Genomic DNA, 20,420 nt, shown 5'->3' with positions numbered 1-20,420 from the left:
GAAAGATGCATAAAACTTTCTTCTTGATCTCAAGGTGTCTAGTGGAGAAGACTTCCCAGGGTTTTAGGTATTTGCATTATTATGGAAGGATGTATTTGCCAAGAGAGAAGAGTAAGTAAAGGAGACCAAGGCAGAGACAAAAATACATACAAGAGTAAATTCATTGTAAAAGGCTGTGGTTAGCAAAACATCGAAATAATTTAGTGCAAGAAAGATGGAAAGGTGGGCCTCCCCGCTGGCGCAGTGGGTTGTGCGCAGTGCTGTGAAGCTGTCCGCAGCCTCTGCAGCATGGGTTCGATTCCCGGCCTACCAGGGAGATGCCCACATGGCACAGCAGACCTTTCCTATCTTGCCCGCTGCTCCCCTCAGCAGTGTATTTCGGTCCTTCTGCCTGTTCTGCTCCCCAGAGAGTGAATCCTCTCGCCCTCTCATGCCTCTGGCCTGTACCCCAGCTCTTGTATAAAAATAAATAATTTTTTTTTTAAAGAAAGATGGAAGGAAGAGTCTGAGAAGGAATGTGAGGGAATTGTAAAGCCGGAAGCACCTTCTGCTCTAGATGCCCTAGTTCTCAGCTTCTGAGTCGCCTGAGGGAAAAGCAAAGGGTATAGAGTTATGGGATAAAAATGACCTCTCTTTCTGGAGCTTCAGTTTTATTGAAACTATGGATAAAAATCAGTTTTAAATGTTCACATTTTAAAATGCACGTGCACAAAAAAAAGAAAAAATAACTTTCAAACTTATTTTAGTGTCATTTTATTCTTTTATAGTGTAATGATTTTTGAAAATTGCAGCCTTTACTGGGAACTTGGAAAGTTGATTAAATCAGGGAACTTTCAGCTTAAGTATTCAAGGCATCGCAAGGTAACACAGGATCTCCAGTGTCTGTGGTGGGCTCAGTCCTTCCTTAGGATCTTCCCACTGATTTTGTTGTGAAGGAAAGGAATGCTTATAATATGCTTTCCCATTTCTAATCTCCATCCTCTCTGCCAATCTTTACTTAGCAGTTTGATGGTCTTTTAAAAAATGGGAACAGTATATATCATTTCTCTGCTTAAAATCCTTTAGTGTCTTTCACTTACATTTAAAGTACAACCCAAGCTTCTCATCTGAGCTTACACAGTCCTCTGCTTACTTGTCCAGTTTCCTCTTTTACTACTTCTGTTAATTTGCTAAGTTCCAGATAGTTGTCTCCTTACAACCTGAATATGAAAATGAGTTAGAAGCAAAACAAATGACCAAACGAAACAAATGCAGACTATAAGAACGAAATAGTAGTTTACTAAGGGGAAGGATGAGTAAGAGAGGTAAAAAGGATCAATTATGTAGTGAAAGATGGAGACTGAAATTTTGGTTTTGAACATAGTGTAACATGTATAGCTATTGATTACAAGGTTGTACACCTGAAGCCTATGGTGTTGTAAACAAAAGTCACTTCCAATAAAAATTTAAAAAGAAAATCTGAGATGGAAGGGTAGCTATAATGAATGTTAACTTTTGCTACCTTTGAATCTCCAAATTTTAATTTAATTTAGGAGCTTCAAAGAAATAAGACTACATAACTGATCCCAAAGGAAATTGTATCTTTAGGTTTCACCACAGGACTTTTGTGAAAAAATGTGGATCAATTATACCTATTTCTGGAACTATGAGTGTGATGCTCTTTCTGCATACGTGGCTCTGTGCAGCAAGTTTGACATCTGTATTCAGTGGAGAACCCCTGATTACTGCTGTAAGTCGTGCAATTATTCAAATATTTTCAAAATTTTTTCAAATATTTTCAAAATATTTTCAAAATAATTTCAAAAAATATTCAATAAATTCAAATATTTCCTAATAACCAAATGACAATCTTCTTCTGCATTCATTTATTCCTTTTCCTTTCATTTTTCATCAGAAATTAATTTGGTCAGAATAAAATGCTTGTAAATGTAACCTTGTAGAGGTCAGCTCTCCTGCTCAGGGTACCTTCTGTTTCCAACCTGCTCTAAAATTAAAGAAGATCCCAATAATGGTAATTATTATGTAATAATTGGGGCTTATTAGTCCACAAAAATAATTGTTTGCAAAGTAGATAGAAACTTTGGAGGGATCACAGAGGATCAAAGGAGGATGTTAAATCTTTTTTTTCCATTATTAATTTATTTTTTTATTTATATCTTTTACATCATTATGTATTCCCTGTAAAATTCCCACCACCAATTCACCCGTGAAACATCACCATAGTCCCTAGACTCTTCTCTTCCTATTTTATCCCTTTTCCTCCCCTTCCTTTGCAGAATGTCTCTGATTTACAGTTGCCTGCTAGTTTTTATTATTATTATTATTATTATTATTATTATTATCATTACTTTTTTTCCTGATCCCTTATTTGCTTCCCTTATATTCCTCCTATAAGTGAAACCATCGATATTTTTCTTTTTCCTTCTGGCTTATTTCATTGAGAATGATCCCGTCTAGCTCTATCCATGTTTCTTTGAATGGCATGATTTTATCTTTTTTCATTGCTGAGTAGTATTCCATCATGTATAGATACACCACATCTTTTTGACCCAGTCATCTATTTTTGGGCATTTGGATTGTAAGTTATAGCACATTTTGTCAGTTCCTATTCAGCCTGCCTCTTTTCCCCCAGCTTGTCCTAAATCATTTGCAATAGGGAGAGATTGGAGATTTTTCTACCTGCTGTTCCTTTTTCCCTAACACCATATCCATTTTCCTAGAAACCAGTCTTTATGACTTTCTTTGATTAACCTCTAAGATCAATATTTCCCCCAATACATTCTTGTTTCCCTTCTCTTGTGTATGTGTTCTTTGTCCATTTTTGTCTATCGTGCTCATGCTTTGTCAACTTTCTTCAAGCAAACTTGATTACCTTTCACCAATCGTGGGCACATTTTGCAGACTATATTGTCAATTTAACTTAAGAGAGAGTTATTAAATAATAAAGGATTTTCAAAATGAATGCTACTACCAAATAAAAGCTTTAATTTTCTCCAGGAAAAAAAAAATGCTTCAAGAAGAATGATATATTGCAAACACCAGTTCCATAACTATGCTTAGAAAGAAAGCAATTACAGATGTAACTCCTGGTGTACCTATGTCCTATCCCTTTGCTCTCTGCTTCTCCCAGCAGTAATCATTATTCAAGAATAGGGTTCCTTGATTAATAGGGAATGTATGATATCTCCAATTTTATGAGACATGATTATATTATTCTTCACTGAGACTTTACATTATACCTCGACCGATTATATGTTTTTTTTTTAAACAGGATGACTTTTTCAGATAACTGAAAATCAATAAGAATTTTCTAAATATTTGAAACTCCTCAGCAATGGTAGTTTCTTTTGGCAGTGAAGGTTGGTGCCAAAGCATGCAGCCTTGTTCTTCTTTATGACTTGGTTGATTTACATACTTCAAGCATTTAATCTTGCTTATTTTGAATAGCCTGTTGAATCTTCTCTCATTGCACAGAACAGTGAATTTTGAATAGTTGACACTATACTTATGCCAACCAGATTACGACTGCTTGTTGTTCATATCTTAATAGAAATCAGATGATGTTTTCCTACCATAATGTAATATAATACTAGCTGAAAGGCGCTCAAGAATATCCACTGATTATTTTGTTTCTGATTTATGGTCATATTAGTGAAAATTGAACTTTGAAAAGTTTGAAATGCATCAGATTTATTTTTAGAAAGAAATCTGACATTTTTTGCTTTTAGTGGAATTCAATAGCCAGGTAACTTCTATCATGAACAATTTTTGCCCTCTATTCTTCATAGCTCTGAGTTGTCCAGAGGGAAAGGAATATCAACCCTGTGTGAGATCTTGTGAAGCCAGAACATGCCTGAACAAGTGGTTCTATGGACATTCTCCATGTCTGAATTTAAGAGAAGACTGTGTGTGCAAAAATGGAACCATTCTTCACAGGCCAGATTCAATTCAATGCATTCCAGAGAAAGAATGTGGTAAGAAGCAAAGTATAAATTAACTTCAGGGAGCCAGGAAGTAAATACGTACATGCATGCATGCATAATAAATAAATAAATAAAAAAATATTTTTAGATCTGAGAAATATTAATCGAAGATTACCTATGTGTTGTAAAGGAAACAAGTTTGCTTGTTTGCAGGTTTTTAATTGGGGACTTGTGAGTTTGGTTTGCTACTTAGTAGGATAAAATAAGGAATGTTCATTGGGCATATGATGGTCACTACATTTGTATTTACTATTCCTTTAAAGACATACTAGAGGCCATATATATCATCAAGTAAAACTTTAATAATAAAACTAATAGTTTTTTATTATCACTAGTTTTTTATTATCACTAAATAATAGTTTTTATTATCACTAAATAATATTTGGCTTGATTGCTACTTTCCATGTTTAAATTTTAAAGCAGAAGTGTTTTGAATTTTCATATGGCAAAAAGTTAATATAAGTAGGGAATACCTGGTTTTCTCTTTTGTTTAGATTTTTTTCGTTTATCTGTTTATATATTTTTATATCATTGTTCATTGTTGTAGTGTTCGATTTCTCCTCTCAGGTGTTGTCCCCATAAATTACCACCACCAAGACACCCTTGAACCATCAACATAGACTCTTGTGCTCTTCTCTCCTGTTTTGATCCCTCTCACTCCCCTAATGAATGCCTCCAATTTATAGCTTGACTGTTAGTTTTGTCTTCTTTTTTTTTTTTTAATTCTTCTGATCCTTTTTGTGGGGAATACTTTGTTTTCTAATACTGCTCATTTTTAATATTTAATATTTGAAACTGACTTAAGTTGACATTACTGTACTCATTCAAGCACAGGGGAAAGGAATAAAAATCATTAACAAATCATCTTACTTATAGATGAGTCCATACAAATTTCTATAATCAAAAAATATTTTTCATATTTATTTTTAATAAAATTTCATTGAAGAAAAATGTAGACCAGTAGCTGATAAATATAAAGAAAAAGGATTCTGAAAAAAGATCTGTAACAAGTTATGTTACTGGAACAAGCCACAGTCTGAAATGGGAACATTGTAGCTTGCTTGTGTCAGTGCCCAGGTTTGGAGTGATGTAAAGTTGTCGATTTTTTTTTTTTAAAGCATGCACTGATAGTGAAGACCAACCCCGCAGTGCTGGGGAGGTTTGGAATGGGGGCATTGACGAATGTGCTCTATACAAATGTTTGGAGAATGGAAGCATTATTCCTATAGAACCTGAATGTGATGACGAGCCTTCCCCTGTTTGTGAACGAGAAGCTGAAGTTGTCCTGGGCGTCGTCGATAAGTGGACCTGCTGTTCAAAGGAAATTTGTGGTATCTATGCAGACAGAAGCCCTATAGTCAGTTAATGCTACAAAATATGTTATTTCTTGTGAAAAAGAAGGGTATGCACGATGTTTTGTATAAAAAATTAAGCTTGAAGTGACAATAGAAATACTGTCCTACATGCTACCCTTTCTCAAAGCCAGTTTTGTTATGGTTTTGTTAAATTTGCAAATAAATAGACAAAACTCTGTTAGCAACAAATATTATTCAGTAATAAGTGACAAGATGAAGGATCCAAGAATCTGACTTATGACAATTAAGGGTGAAATACAATAATTAATAAATCTTAAGTTCCTAATTTTCACGTTTAACCAATTTTGTGAGTTGAGGAGTATTAATTATTGTACAAAAATATGCATAATGAGAGTTCTTTCCCTGCTTTGAGTTAGAAGCAAAAGATTTTAGTTATGTTCACTGATATTTTAATGCTTCTGTTTCTTTTTCTCCAGGATGTGACATGACCTTGTGTGAAACTACTGTTCCAACTTGTACAGATAGTCAAAAATTGATCATTGGCCACAGCCCTCTTTCTTGCTGTCCACAGTACAAGTGTGGTGAGTAAATAATTAGGAAAAATAAGAGTGCGATTCATTGTTCAGTGTGAATAGTAGACTAGATTCTCATTCTTTGTTTCCACAAGGAAATGATTTCTTATGCAGATTACATAATTGTCTTGCTAAAGCTAGTTTTTAAAATCTGCAATTTATAAATTTCTATATGTATATATGTGTATATGTGTGTACATATGCATGTGTACATATACAAAATTTATTTTTCTTTAATTTTATTGCTTTGTATTGAGGCAACATTACTTTATATTACTGTTCATAATTTAAGGGTATAGGCTCACCCCTCTGCCGGGTGTCCACCTGTTATTGTGCCCACCACCAAAGCACCCATAACCTTCCATTATAGTCCACTGGAATCCTTACTTTACTTCCTAACCCCACTTTCCCCACACCTACCATCCTTTCTGGTAGCCTCAATTCTGTAGTCATATTTCTAGCAATTATTTTGGTTTAGTTTTTTTCTGTTGCTTTTTTATTTTATTTTTATATATTCCACATATAAGTGAAATCATCAGTATTTCCTTTTCTCCTTTCTGATTTGTTGCACTTGACATACTCCCCTCAAGTTTCTTCCAAGTTGTTGCAAATGGAAAGATTTCATCTTTTTTATAGTTGTGCATATATAGCATATCTTCATTTTAGGAAATAGCAACTATGTATGTAGATATACATATATGCATATATAATAGCTTTTTCCTAGATATTTTCCTTAGATATTTTCATTAAAGGTTAAAGTATTTAAAGTGAATTATCACTAAATTCAAAGAGAACTAAAGCACACTAATTTATTTTACTATCTTACTTTATACAAATCATCAAATATCTTTGTGTTTCTGCAGAATGTGACCCACTCAGATGTCCCAGTATTTCAATACCAGAGTGCAAAGAAGACTACTTCATGCTTCAAGTTCAACAGGGAGAGCCTTGTTGTTTTTCTCCTCTTTGTGGTGAGTATAGTTTCTTGAAAGAAAAGGGAAGATGTAGGAAAGCTTTCATTTGATGTGAATTTCATAGGATTTAACATATATAAAGTTACCTGAAAAATTTGTTTAGTTCAGCTGTGACTTTCTGGGATTTTTTTCTGCTTTACCTTTAGTTTGTGAACCTTGCACTGAACCTATTCCACTCTGTAATGAAGGAGAATTTCTCACTGTGGATCTTAACACCACACACTTATGTTGTCCTCAGTATTATTGTGGTAAGTATTTTTTAAAACTATTTTAAAATATGTAGACATCTCCAATGTTTAAGGAACCCAGTCCCTTTTAGTTGTACTATTATATCAGAACTTAGTTGAATTCTAGCTTATAAAATATACATTACATATATAGAATATTATACTTCTAAGAACTCTTTTTGGATAATAACCTTACTGCCAAAAAATAAGGTCAGTTATAACTTTTTTCATCATCTTAGAATTCCTAGAAATCTTGGTGATTCCACACTACTTTCTTTTCTTTTTTTTTAAAGATTCATTTTATTGGGGGCCTCCGTGGTGGCGCAAGGGGTTAGGACACAACCTATGAATCTGTCCGCAGCCACTGCAGCATGAGTTCGATCCCCAGCCAGGGTGCAGCCCACATGGCGCAGCAGACCTCTCCTGACTCGCCTGCTGCTCCCTTCGGCAGTGTATTTCAGTCATTCCGTCTGTTCTGTTCCCCTCTCTGTCTCTGATGAATCCTCTTAGCCCCCAACCCCCACACTTCTGGCCTGTGCTCCAGTTCTTGTATGCATGAATAAATAAATCTTTAAAAAATAAAAAAAATATTCATTTTATTATGCACATGATAACTGGGGTACAGGCCAGAGGTGTGAGTGTGTGGGGGGAGTGAGAGAATTCACCAGAGACAGAGTGGGGAACAGAACAGGCAGATTGACCAAAATGTACTGCTGAGGGGGAGCAGCGGGTGAGACAGGAGAGGTCTGCTGCACCATCTGGGTAGCTCCCTGGCTGGGGATCGAACTCATGCTTCAGTGGCTGTGGATAGCTTCATAGGTTGCATCTTAACCCCTTAAGCCACCAGGGAGGCCCAATTCCACACTATTTTCATGCCTATTTTCTTCTTGCACCCCTGCCATTTCTCAAGCCTCCTCACCTGATGTGCTGTCCTCCTTCTACTCCTGCTGATATACCTGCTTACGTGTCATTCATTCCTTTCTCACCAACACCTGGCCAATGGGTGGCAGGAGAGTCAACACTGGGGAGATATGTGGCTGCTTATTACATCAGTAATGGTAATGAATTAAATGTAGGTGGTGAGAATTTATTTCATGAAGCTAATCTTTGCCCATGTAACTTTTCTATTTAGTTTGTGAGCCGAATCTTTGTCCTCAGCCATTACTCAGCTGTGCAGAAGATATGAATCTTTTGAAAGAAAATGTATCTGGTCAATGTTGTCCAACTTGGCGTTGTGGTAATTAATTTTCATATTTCAAAGTTTTATTGTGGTATGTTAATGTGTTCTGATCAATATAAATGTGGTGCTTTTATCCTTTCAGAATGTAGCTGTGAGAACCTTGTTATGCCAACTTGTGAAGTGGTAAGACCACATTTTAATTGACTTGTCCTATTATTTAAAGCAGATTATCTTCCTTTATCTCTGTCATCATATGAATTTTTCTCAGTTAATGGAATTATCCCCATTAAATTGTACTGAGGTAGATTAAAATAATGTACTCTTTCATATTTAATTTGAGGTAGGAAAGTACATGTTTTGTTATGAATGACTGATTCTACTAGTCTTGCATCTACTTAAGTTCACTTAAAATTAGGCCAAACATAAAAAAAATATCTTAATATTGAAAGGAGGATCAAAACAAGGGTGGGAAGAGCACAAGGGACCATGGTGATAGTTCACAGGTAAATGGGTGGAGGGAATTTTACGGTGATTGTAACCAAGATGAAAATGCATACATTGTACAAAAATGAAAAATGATGTAAAAAATATATAATAAAATTAAAAATAAATAAAAAGGAGAAAATATTGAAAGGAATCATCAATGATTCTTCAAGGAAATGCATCTTTTGCAAAGAAAGGGTATAAATGTAACGATCTGCACCTTCTTAAAAGTTACCTATAAACTTGCTAATGTTGGAGAAATTCTAAAGATTTTATTTTTAGGAATAATTACAACATTGCCGTCACATATTGAACCATTAGGTGTAACCATAGTGCCTTATAAGTCTGTTTTCTTTAAATATTTACCTTCATAATAGAGCTATAAGGTTTGAGGAAAATATATTTCTGGCATTATTTATTAGGAAAGACTTTTTTTCACAAAGAGACTTTATTTTTATTCTCTTTCTCAAACAATGTATATCCTTGAAAATCTGATTCAGACTCCCCAGGTCATAGCTATAGTGGGGAATAAATGAGGCATTTTTTAAAGTAATAGACCCCTATTAGGATGTCACTGCTTAGTAAACAAAGCAAGATGCAAAATTGTGTTTATACGAGATGAATAAGTTCTAGAGTTCTACTGTACAGTGTAGTGCCTATATTGTATATTGAAAAATTTTCTAAAGGTAGATCTTAGTTTGTGATCTTATCAAAATAATAATGGAAATAATAATAATAATAATAGTAATAGTAATAATAATGATGTGATGAAACTTTTGGCGGTATTGGATAGATCTGTGGCATAAGTAGTTTCATGGATGTATTCTTAGCTCCAAATCATCTAGTATGTATGAACTTTCGTATGCCAAAGTTGTGATTTGCGTAGATTATTTAATTACCTTTCATAAAAAGTCTATACTGTTTCCGATGAGGCAAAGTTTAAACAATTCACTGACAGCTTTCTATCTGTTAACTCATTCTAGGTTCTTTACATAATTGATCCATTTGTTTCTCTCAATAAACTTAGAGGTATAAAGTATTACCACCCCCCATTTTACAGATGAGGAAAGTGAGGAGAAGGCTGGCTGAGTAACCTGTCCTAGACTATACAGCTAATAGGTAGCAGAGGTACATCAGAATGAAGGCAGTCTTATTCCTGAGTCTGTACCATTGGTCTCTATGCATATTTTTCGGCTCCTGCTTTACATACTGTAATAGCCTTGCAAATAGCAGACCTCTGAGCCACCTCTATGAAGAAGATAAGCAAAATTTCCACCAAGGGAAGTTTCCAGGATTTTCAAGTGTTCTCTTCCGTTGCACACTGGACACTCAGAATCAAACAACATAGCTTAAAGTAAGGACAGACCATAAAGGTCATCTTATGACTTCAATCATTTAGAACATAAAGTTTAGAGAGATTAAATGATCCTTGATCACATTGTTCATTGGCAGTTTTTCTCATGGGATAATCCATTAAATGATCACTGAATTAAGAAAAGGCTGTTCACTATCAAATATTTATTAAGCACCTGCTTTGTATCTTGCTGTATAGTAGAGAACATAGTAGATCTTACATTATGTATTTTTATAATTGTCACAAAATAAACCCTATGATAAATCATATAATCATAATAATAATATCTTTCCAATAGGGAGAATTTACTGCAATAGACCATAACTTTCAGAGTGACTGTGGATGTGTAAAGTATCTCTGTGGTAACTATGATTTTTAACTCATAAGAGAAAATGAATAGTATAAATTTGTGTACTTACAGTTAATAAATTAAGCATGCTGTTTTCTTGTGATGTATGCATATTTTAAACCATTTGTCAATTTTTTTTTAGCATAAAAACATTATTTTTGAGCTTCTTCTTTTGTAATATCTCTAAATGTTCCAAAAATTTGATAACAGGACAGAAAAATGAATTTTTTTTAGAGATTTCACAGAACTTACAGTTAATGCTAAGGTTCTTTTTATTATATTATATTTAATTTTAAAGATTAGACAACAGAGGAAGGGGAGGGAGGTGTGTGAAAACAGGGGAGGGAATAGCACAGGGTATGGCGTGATGGTTCACGTTGCTATGGCATTGGAAGAACTACGGGGACTACACCTGAGGGGAGAAATCCAGGATTGTACAAAAATGAACAGTGATGTTAGAAAATAAATAAATACATTTAATTAGAAAAAATAAAGAGTAGACATCTAAAAGTGAGGTTTTTTTCTCACTGCTTTATAATTACTGATGTTAACTTTGTAAAACTAACAGTGAGGTTTTTTTGAAATAACAAATCTTTATATTAAGTATTAGTTAATTGATAAAAAATAAAACTTTTGAGCAAGAAAAGTTGAAGGCTTTGTTTTTTTTTGAGACCAATCTTAATTCAGTGTTGGTGAGTCAGAGCTTCTGAGCTGAATTCTTCATCACTATCCTTTAAAAGATATAGTAGCACATTAAATCCATCATAAAACATGACATACATGACTATTAATTTATGACACAATAAAACTGAGAAGTTTCTCTCTAAATAACAAGTAAACGTCATGAACCGTTACACAATCCCATCATGAAGAGGCCTACTGCTACTGAATTGGGTTTTGCCTTTCTGCATGCATAATCCACTCCTAATATTTGTTTCCAGAAGGAACAGGAGTAGCTTGGCCAGCTTTGATCTAAAATTCTGTGGTCTGCTACAAAGTATAGCTTTTGGAGAAAGATCAAACAGAAAACTACACTTGAGAGTACAGATAATATTTTTTATTTGTAAAAATATTTTTATTGTTTTTTTTAATTAGGATAATGAATTATAACACTGTACATGATTTAGAGGTATAGGGCCACACCTCTTCAGATTTCTTAATGAATGTTAAGGAATAAATAAGCTACATTCATCATTAAGTAAATTCTTGAGTAATTATTAATGTATTAATGTATTATTAAGTAAACAATTTATAAAAGTGAATATCTTCATTGGTTTTGGTTCACTGATTCTTTTGTTGGTTTAGAAAATTTTTCATAGAGCAATGAAAACATGGGCTTAAAAAAAAGTTTCATTGGTTAATAAAAAACTGAATAGTTTCTTGATGACCATTTTTCATTTCCTAGATAAGGACAATGTGTGTTTATTTCAAGAAACATCAGTACTGAATCCAGGTCAATCCATGATTAAATATTTGGAAGGAGACTATTGTCATTCAGTGGAGTGTCTGGAAGAAAAAAATAACTATACAGGCTTTCATGTGCTGAATTTTACAATGGTAAATTGCTCAAAGGAATGTGATATTGTAAGTATTCTTTATAAGTCATTCTGGAGAGAACTGATTAATCTTAAAATGATAACTATAGAATTTGAACTAGGGAATGCTCCATAAGTTAAACCTATACTCTTGAATAGTACTTAAATAATATATTCATGTGTAATGTGTATATATATGTGTGTGTATATATATATATAAATATAAAATGCACATCTTCATTTCCTTGTAAATGCCCTTGAGCGCCAAAAGTCTTATTATGTATAGCTTGCTTGACCTGAGGTGGTTATACCTGCTTGATGAATCTTGACAGGTAGGTGTAAAGATTACTGTCTACTTCACTTCTACTGCAGTTACATAAAGTCAATTATTACTTGAAGTGCCTCAAATTTAGCAATGCTTACACGTGTTCTGAGAGAGCATATCGTTATGATAAGAAATACTTTTAGAGCTCATTCATTACAAATATTGATGCTATTGTGTGGCTAATTCAAGGTACTATTGTTATATGCAGCACCAGGTATATATGCCATCTCCAAGTGATTACAATTGCTGTGGTACCTGCAAAAATGTATCCTGCAAGTTTCAAATGGAAAATGGAACATCAGTTATACATGAGGTATAAATTGCTGTTTACCAAAATGTGTTCCTTGGAGAGTAGCTCTTTGTGCTATATTCTCAAGTCAAATACAAAACTCTATTGTATTTAGAGTTCTAAATACAATAAACACAGCTATATAAAGCACACATACACAAAACACAGTTGTAATTGTCACTGATAATTTCTGTTGTAAAAGAACATGTTTAACTCATTTCTCCAACTTGTATTATTATAGATCCTCAATTTTACCCCAGATATGAGGACTCGACCTTGAAAAATGCTCATTTCTAACAATTACACAGGAAAAATTATAATATATTTACTCATTTGAAATGAAATATTTTGATAGAAATCTGAAACCTAATACTGTTAGCACTTTATTATTTCAGATATTAAAGATTTCAATGTATAGACAAAGCATTTAGAATATTTGACAATAAAAACAAGAGGATTCCAAGAGTCACAAATGCTATGCTATGTTCCCACCAAAAAGAATACATAGTTGCTCTGAATTCAATTATCTCTAAATAATTCTTTACAGGTTTGCAGACTAACCTACTCCTCCCCTAGAACTGAAGAATGGAATTTTGAAATTTTCGTGTAGTTGTTAGTTGTGTCATCAGGTGTTGGATAGTCACAGGTTCTCTTTGTGTTTTATGTCACCTGAAAGAACCTTTGACTTATCATTACTACCCTTAAGTTTTTGTCCATTAAATTTAATTATCTGGAGATCTTGTTTTTGGAGTAATTACATGAGATTACTTGCATGTCCCAAGAAAGCATATTTTTCCATTCCTGTGCATTTGTTAAATAAGACAGCTAAACAATTATCTTTCTTGTATCATAATCTATTGTTTTACAATTTTGTGCAAAATAGTTTTGTTGATTTAAATAGTGTATTGCTGTATGTTTTATCCTAGCAGTATTTGTTTTATTTATTTATTTTTAAAGAGAGTCTTGCCCTCTTACATAATGAAGAGATACAGGTGTCAGAACAAAAGGACTGAGAGACTAGAAAACATGTAGTCATTTGGGGATTTGGGGTGAAAGGGCAGAATGAACTCTACAGATGTAAATAATCTAGAAACCATTACTGTCTTTAATTGGTATTCATTGTAATAAGCCTGAGGTTTAAAAAAATATCCGGTATGTTCAGAGTATTTTTAAAATATAGGTAATGCTGGGCCTTCCTTGTGGCGCAGGCAGTTGAGCGCAGTGCTGTGAAGCTGTCTACAGCCTCTGCAGTGAGGGCTTGATCCTGGCTGGCAGGGGAGATACCCATATGGCACAGCAGACCTACTGTCTCGCCCGCTGCTCCCCTCAGCCGTGTATTTCAGTCAGTCTGCCTGTTCTGTTTCCGCTCTGTGTCTGGTGAATGCACTCACCCTCCCGCACATCTGGCCTATACCCTGGTTCTTGTATGTATAAATGAATAAATCTTTTAAAAAAATAGGTAATGCAGATAGGTAAAAATATATCAAAATCATTAATTTGTTTTTTAAGAGTAAGCTTTAATTATCGAAAAATCTATTTTCTATTTTTGAATTCAACATTACAGTTTTTCTTGAATTTAAAGACTATCTCTTCTCTCAAACTTGAACTCATATATGCTTTTCCAACTGAAGTTCGTGGAAGCTCTTGTTATTCATAGATTAACGTAGAACCTAGAGAAAAGGAACTTAATCAACATTCTTGTTCACAGGGAATCTTTAAGTCAGAGTTTGAATAACATTTAAAATGTGGATTAAAAAATAAAAATATACATCAACAATTACATCTCAGTAATTATGTCATAATTTATTTTCAACTGACTTTATTCTAAATAGGAATTCTGAAGTTAGGGATGAAACAAATAATTGTTATACTTAAAATTTTGTTAAAAGAATAGGAATAAGTTTTAAAATAGCCATAAGGTATACAAACTTAGAACCAAAAGTCAATAATCACTATCACTGAAAAGCTTAAAATATTGGGCTTCCCCTGGTGGCGCAGGCCATTGAGCACTGTGCTGTGAAGCTGCCCGCAGCCTCTGTAGCGCCGGTTCGATCCCGGCCGGCCAACGAGGGTTCCACATGGTGTGGCAGACCTCTCCTGTCTCACCCGCTGCTCCCCTCAGCAGTGCATTTCGTCTTTCTGCCTGTTCTGTACCCCTCTCTGTCTCTGGTGAGTCCTCTCACCCTCCTGCGCATCTGGCCTGTACCCCGATTCTTGTATAAATAAATAAATACATCTTTAAAAAAAAAGACTTAAAATATTTTTGTTGATAAGGGAGTAGAAGGGAGTCTAAACAAAACTCAAGAAAGATGGCATATTAAGTAATTTGATTTGTTGTTTTATAATTAGTGAAGTAAACCGAGGGCAAGACCTTTGACACTGACCAAATTAGGTAATTAATTTTGTAGTAGCCACAGATACCCATTTGTTTTTTCCTTCTTTATTGCTTTATTTTTAAAATAAACTTTCAATTTTGAGGTAGTTTTGGATTCACATGTACTGTAAGACAGAATACAGAATTTTCTGTGTACTTGTCATGCACTTTCTTCCATTAGTAACATCTTTTTTAAAAAAATTTTTATTTTTTATTTAAATTTTATTTTTATATTCCCCATACAATTACAACCCCCTTATTTTGACCCCCATCCCTCCTTTCCCCGCCCCTCACCCCCCATAGAGTGTCTCTGGTTCATAGTTGTTTGTTGGTTTTGATATTTTCTTTCTTACAGTTATTCTTTTTCCTGGTCCCTTATTTAAGTTTTCTAGATTCCTGCTATGAGTGAGACCATCCGGTATTTTTCTTTTTCTTTCTGGCTTATTTCGCTGAGCATGATCCCTTCCAGCGCCATCCATGTTGACGCAAATTGCATGTGTTTATCTTTTTTGAATGCTGAGTAATATTCCATGGTGTACATTAGTAACATCTTGTAAAACTATAGTAAAATATCAAACTAGGTTATTAGCAGACTCAATCAGCAATTGTATTCAGATTTCCTGAATTTATCTTATGTTCATTTAAAAAAAAATTATTTATTTATGCATACAGGAGCTGGGGTACAGACCAGAGATGCGCAGCAGGCAAGACAGGAGAGCTCTGCCTCACCATGTGGGTTTCTCCCTGGCCGTCTGGGGATGGAACTCAGACAATCCTCAGCTGCAGAGGCGTGGATTGCTTCATAGTGTGGTGCTTAACCCCCGCGCCACCTTATGTTCATTTTTGAAGACGCAGCTAGTTATATGCAGTTTTATCAAGTTTAGAGTTAGGTATGGATGAAGCACTACCTTGTGCAGAATAGTCTCAATTCAGGCATCATTCTTATTGCCTTTTTTGAATTACATCTCCCAACCTTTATTCCAAGCCTCCTTATCACTGATCTATTGCTTTATTGTACATTTACATCTCAGTTCCAAACACACACACACACACACACACTATATATATATATATATATATATATAAATCCATACACACATATACATATGTACATATATATGCATTTTAAATGAATATTAGATATATTTGGGGACATTTCCATATGAAAACTATGTCATAAAACATTTTCTGCATGTTGACTTTACCTTTAATTTGGCAGGAGAGGAAATTTTCTATTTAAGAAATACAATAGATATTAATATGCAAAACAATAACTTTCTCTTTTATTTTTAGGAGGGGAGTACTTGGCATTATAATTGCACCACATATGAATGTGTTAAGACTGATGAAGGAACAATTATTCTGAACTATAGTATGGTCTGTCCCCCTTTTAATGAGACTGAATGCAAAATGGTTTGTAATTTGTTATATTTATGAAAATTTTGTGTTAGGTGTAACTTAGAAAAATATGCATTAGTATGTTTTCTAAGATCATAAATACATACTTTGTGGCTTATTCATTTTGATGTATGTTTTATTTTCATGTATAAGTAAAAGTCCTGTTATATTTCTTCTGTTTTCCATTTTGAGTTATGTGAGGTATTCCAAAAATTTTTGACATAATAATAATTATGTTATCTCTGAAATTTTATGTGTAGATCAGATTATTGAAAAATCATTTGATCAGTTGATTTAGACTATTTTTCAATATGAATTTATAAACAAATCAGTTAAAGCTTGTCCAGCTTTCTTTCTTAAATAGGTTTATGATGTCATTTACCTGTTAACTCTTGCTGCCTAAGTCAAATTTTTCTTAGCATCTCCAATCACAAGCCACTGTAGAACTCAGCACTGGTTATACCATTGCTGACACTTTAATCTTACTGTCCCAATTCTTTATTCTGTCAGAGAAAATTTCATTGAAAGTATAGATTCTTGAAAATGAAAACGACAATTTTTGGAAAAGATCCTTTGAAGCTTTAAAAATAGAGAAACTGATAATGGAGAGTGAAGTTTGTTCTGTTTTATGATGCCATAATATTTGTAAGGGTAGAGAAATAACATAGTTTTATTTTTTCAAGTATACTCTTTTAGTGAGAATTAGCTAATAAGATATGATACATGTGAAAGTCATAAAATTTCTACTCTGGCAAAACAGACATCATCTTAGAGACTCATTCTTATGAGTAAATTATTCTTATATTTGAATTGCAATTAGAAGTAACTATGTAACTACTATAATATTTAAAAAGGTAATCAATATAATTTTCTGAATTTAAGTTTTGGAGTCATCCTGAAGTGGAGAATTTTTAAATAATAAAATATTAAAGAAAAAGATAAATCATTTTAACATTCAGTTTATGTTCAAGAGTTTAGTCCCAGAGAAATTTAGATCATTTCTAGGAGTTGAAAAAATATAGTGACCTCTATTTAGAGTATCTATTAGTACTTTGCTTTGGTAAGAAATATTTTTGAGTATTGAAAATGTGTTTGTTTAAATAAGTTGATTTTGTTTAAATAAGTTGATTATTTTAAATAAAATATCTGATCTTAATTTTAAAAACAAAGTTATTCTTATTAAAAGGGGTATATCCCATTTGTTTTTCTATAAAGGTTATGTGATATTTAATAAAAATATTGAAGAAACTTGTTTTCTATTTTTAGTTTAAGAGGAAATGAATGAACATTGTGAGTTTTGACTTTATTCCTTTTCTCCTCCTAGAATGAAGGGATTGTGAAGTTTTATAATGAAGGTTGTTGCAAGATCTGTGAGTGATGATATATTCCCATGGTGTATGCCTTACATATGTGTCTGTACAAATTTTCCCTTTGTTATAAGGATAGTTCTATTGAATTAGAGCTCTCTCTAATAATCTAATTTCACTTGATCACCTATAAAAATCCTGTCTCCAAATAACATCTCATTCTGAAGAATATATGACTATTAAGAAGGCACAGTTCAACCCATAACATTTATATTCTTTTGTTGGGACTTTTGTGGCTAGTATAATACTACTTTTTTTTTTAATTACTAGGACTAGACACATAGTACTTAAAAGTTTACTGCTCATTAAACGCAAGCAATTTTTTATTCTCTCTGAATAAAATGTAAACTAATGTGTATTAAATAGTCATTGTATAAAGAACTCAAAGAATGACATTTTGACTCTAGAATATGAAGACATTTATAGTTTTGTGATGTCACTTCTTTCTTCTGCTTCTTCTGAGTTGAGACTTCATAGGTCTGAGACATAGGAATAGAATCCTGTTGAAGTGTTAAGACTGTGGATTCTATAATGTTAATTATTTGAGATGTGATTGCATTTATTTCACATGAGGGCAGACAGGAGAAGATTTGTGTAACCAATCATATTACTACTATTTGTTGCTTGCTACACATTGATTTTCTATTAAGCATATTGCAGACAGACAGGACCACAACAAATCTTCACAATAGTTAAGGCAGTAGGTGTGGTTTACCTTATAGATCAGGAATTGAAATTTCAGAAAAGTTGATTATACTTGTCAGTAATAGATTTAGGCCTCTTCAATGCCTGGCCTCAATATCTTTCAATCTGCCAGCATATATTTTATAGAAATACATCAAACTTAAAATTTTAAGTATAGGACCTCCCTGGTGGCGCGGGCGGTTGAGCGCCTCACTGTGAAGATGTCTGCAGCCTCTGCAGCGCGGGTTCGATCCCTGGCCAGCCGACGAGAATCCCACATGGCGCAGCAGACCTCTCCTGTCTCACCTGCTACTCCCCTCAGCAGTGTATTTTGTTAGTCTGCCTGTTCTGTTCCCCACTCTGTCTCTGGTAAATCCTTTCACCCTCCTGCACCTCTGGCCTGTACCCCAGTTCTTGTATAAATAAATAAATAAATAAATAAACAAACAAACAAATAAATAAATAAATAAAATTTAAGTATAGTCATAGGTTTACTTGAATTAAACATTTTGACATGGGCTTTTTGAATAATTGATGAATTAATGCATTCTATATTTTATCAGGTAAACGAGAAGAAAGAATATGCCAGAAAGTGATCATTAAATCAATCATAAGGAAACAGGACTGTATAAGTCAAAGCTCTGTAAGTGGAAAAGCAACATTTGTTACATGAAGGACATGTGTCTCTCCAAAAGTTTGTGTCACATATACTAATAATTTTGTAAGCCAATAAAATGCTAATACATGATATTTAACTTTGAGATTATTCCTATTCTTATCTTAAAATATACTGTTTGTGAAGAAGTGTGAATTACTGTTAGCATACAAAATCAGCAGTTCTGAATGATAATTGTGATCCACAGAGATTAAAATTAAATCTAAGTATATTTGACTACATATTGTCTTAACTGTGCAATTTTACTCAGCAAAAATGTTCTAGTTTTAACTTTGCCTCCTTTAATATAATTTGTTCTCTTCTTTAGTTGCTTGATTAAGGTGTAGCACAGGTTACTATGTTAATAGTTACTATGTTAATCACAATCACTAGATTGTGATTAACATGTTCCTTATCTGTGTAGTTATGTGCACACATTTTATACTTGGAGTTATATCAACATCAATGTAACTTTGCATGGAACATCACCTTGACTTTTGCAAATTTTCAACTTTATATTTTTTGCAGTCTTCTGACCTACAGAGGCTCTAGGGTTGAAATGATAAGGAAAAAGACTAACTTTCATTTGACTTCTTAGTGGAATCAATCAATAGTCTTTTATATTTTTCAAGACATTCTTTTCTCACTGTCACTCCCTACAGATAAATATTGCATCCTGTGATGGAATATGCCCATCAGCCACCATTTATAATATCAATATTGAGAGCCATCTAAGATTCTGCAAATGTTGTCGTGAAAATGGAGTGCGAAACTTGACTGTGCCACTGTATTGCTCAGGAAATGGAACTGAAATCATGCACACCCTCCAGGAACCTATAGACTGCACATGCCAGTGGATTTAAGCTTACAGATTTGAAAAACACAATGCAGCATCATAATGTCAAATGGATTGAAATTTTATCTCTACTATCTAGGCACTGTGCAAGTATATACCATTTAACAGTAGTATATTTTTCAGATGATTAGTTTATGGCAATTTGACACTTGGTATGAAATATATACAATGTCCATGGGAAAATAGATTTGTTGATCTACCCTATTTTAGAGAATCAAATTATTTTAAGTCATTTAGGTGTCTTTGATGTATAAAATTGCAACATACTGCAGACCTGGGATGGTCTTGTCAAATAGAAGTTTATTTTACTTAATTCTTTCCATTTAACTTGAGTTATTTTTTGATTTGCAAAATATATCTCTACTGTTGAGTCTGGTAAAATATCATCAGTTAAAACTGACATCTGTAGTCATAAAGAGTGGCATCCTTAGAGATATATCATAGAACTGTGGGAACTAAGATTATTTAAAGCCTGAATGGAAGTTAGGGATATTAGCTG

General features: G+C 33.5%; 1 protein-coding gene across 1 annotated transcript in view; it reads left to right on the top strand.

Moving 5' to 3' along the window:
* OTOGL (otogelin like) overlaps positions 1 to 19,928 on the top strand; it is a gene marked incomplete at both ends in the record, with an annotated part of 118,628 nt that extends 98,700 nt beyond the window's left edge. The window contains 15 exons of the mRNA XM_084255969.1: positions 1,588 to 1,729; positions 3,789 to 3,974; positions 5,102 to 5,314; positions 5,776 to 5,880; positions 6,735 to 6,842; positions 6,992 to 7,093; positions 8,205 to 8,309; positions 8,395 to 8,435; positions 10,388 to 10,451; positions 11,844 to 12,022; positions 12,507 to 12,611; positions 16,255 to 16,374; positions 17,684 to 17,729; positions 18,974 to 19,053; positions 19,728 to 19,928. Coding sequence (XP_084112095.1) covers positions 1,588 to 1,729; positions 3,789 to 3,974; positions 5,102 to 5,314; positions 5,776 to 5,880; positions 6,735 to 6,842; positions 6,992 to 7,093; positions 8,205 to 8,309; positions 8,395 to 8,435; positions 10,388 to 10,451; positions 11,844 to 12,022; positions 12,507 to 12,611; positions 16,255 to 16,374; positions 17,684 to 17,729; positions 18,974 to 19,053; positions 19,728 to 19,928 — 1,797 coding nt within the window. The remainder of the gene's footprint in view (positions 1 to 1,587; positions 1,730 to 3,788; positions 3,975 to 5,101; positions 5,315 to 5,775; positions 5,881 to 6,734; positions 6,843 to 6,991; positions 7,094 to 8,204; positions 8,310 to 8,394; positions 8,436 to 10,387; positions 10,452 to 11,843; positions 12,023 to 12,506; positions 12,612 to 16,254; positions 16,375 to 17,683; positions 17,730 to 18,973; positions 19,054 to 19,727) is intronic.
* Positions 19,929 to 20,420: the final 492 nt, after the last annotated feature.

The sequence above is a fragment of the Talpa europaea genome (assembly GCF_964194135.1).
Source record: "Talpa europaea genome assembly, chromosome: 15".
NCBI classification, from domain to species: Eukaryota; Metazoa; Chordata; class Mammalia; order Eulipotyphla; family Talpidae; genus Talpa; species Talpa europaea.
The sequence above is the reverse complement of the archived record's forward strand: the minus strand, read 5'-3'. Positions and strand labels throughout refer to the sequence as shown.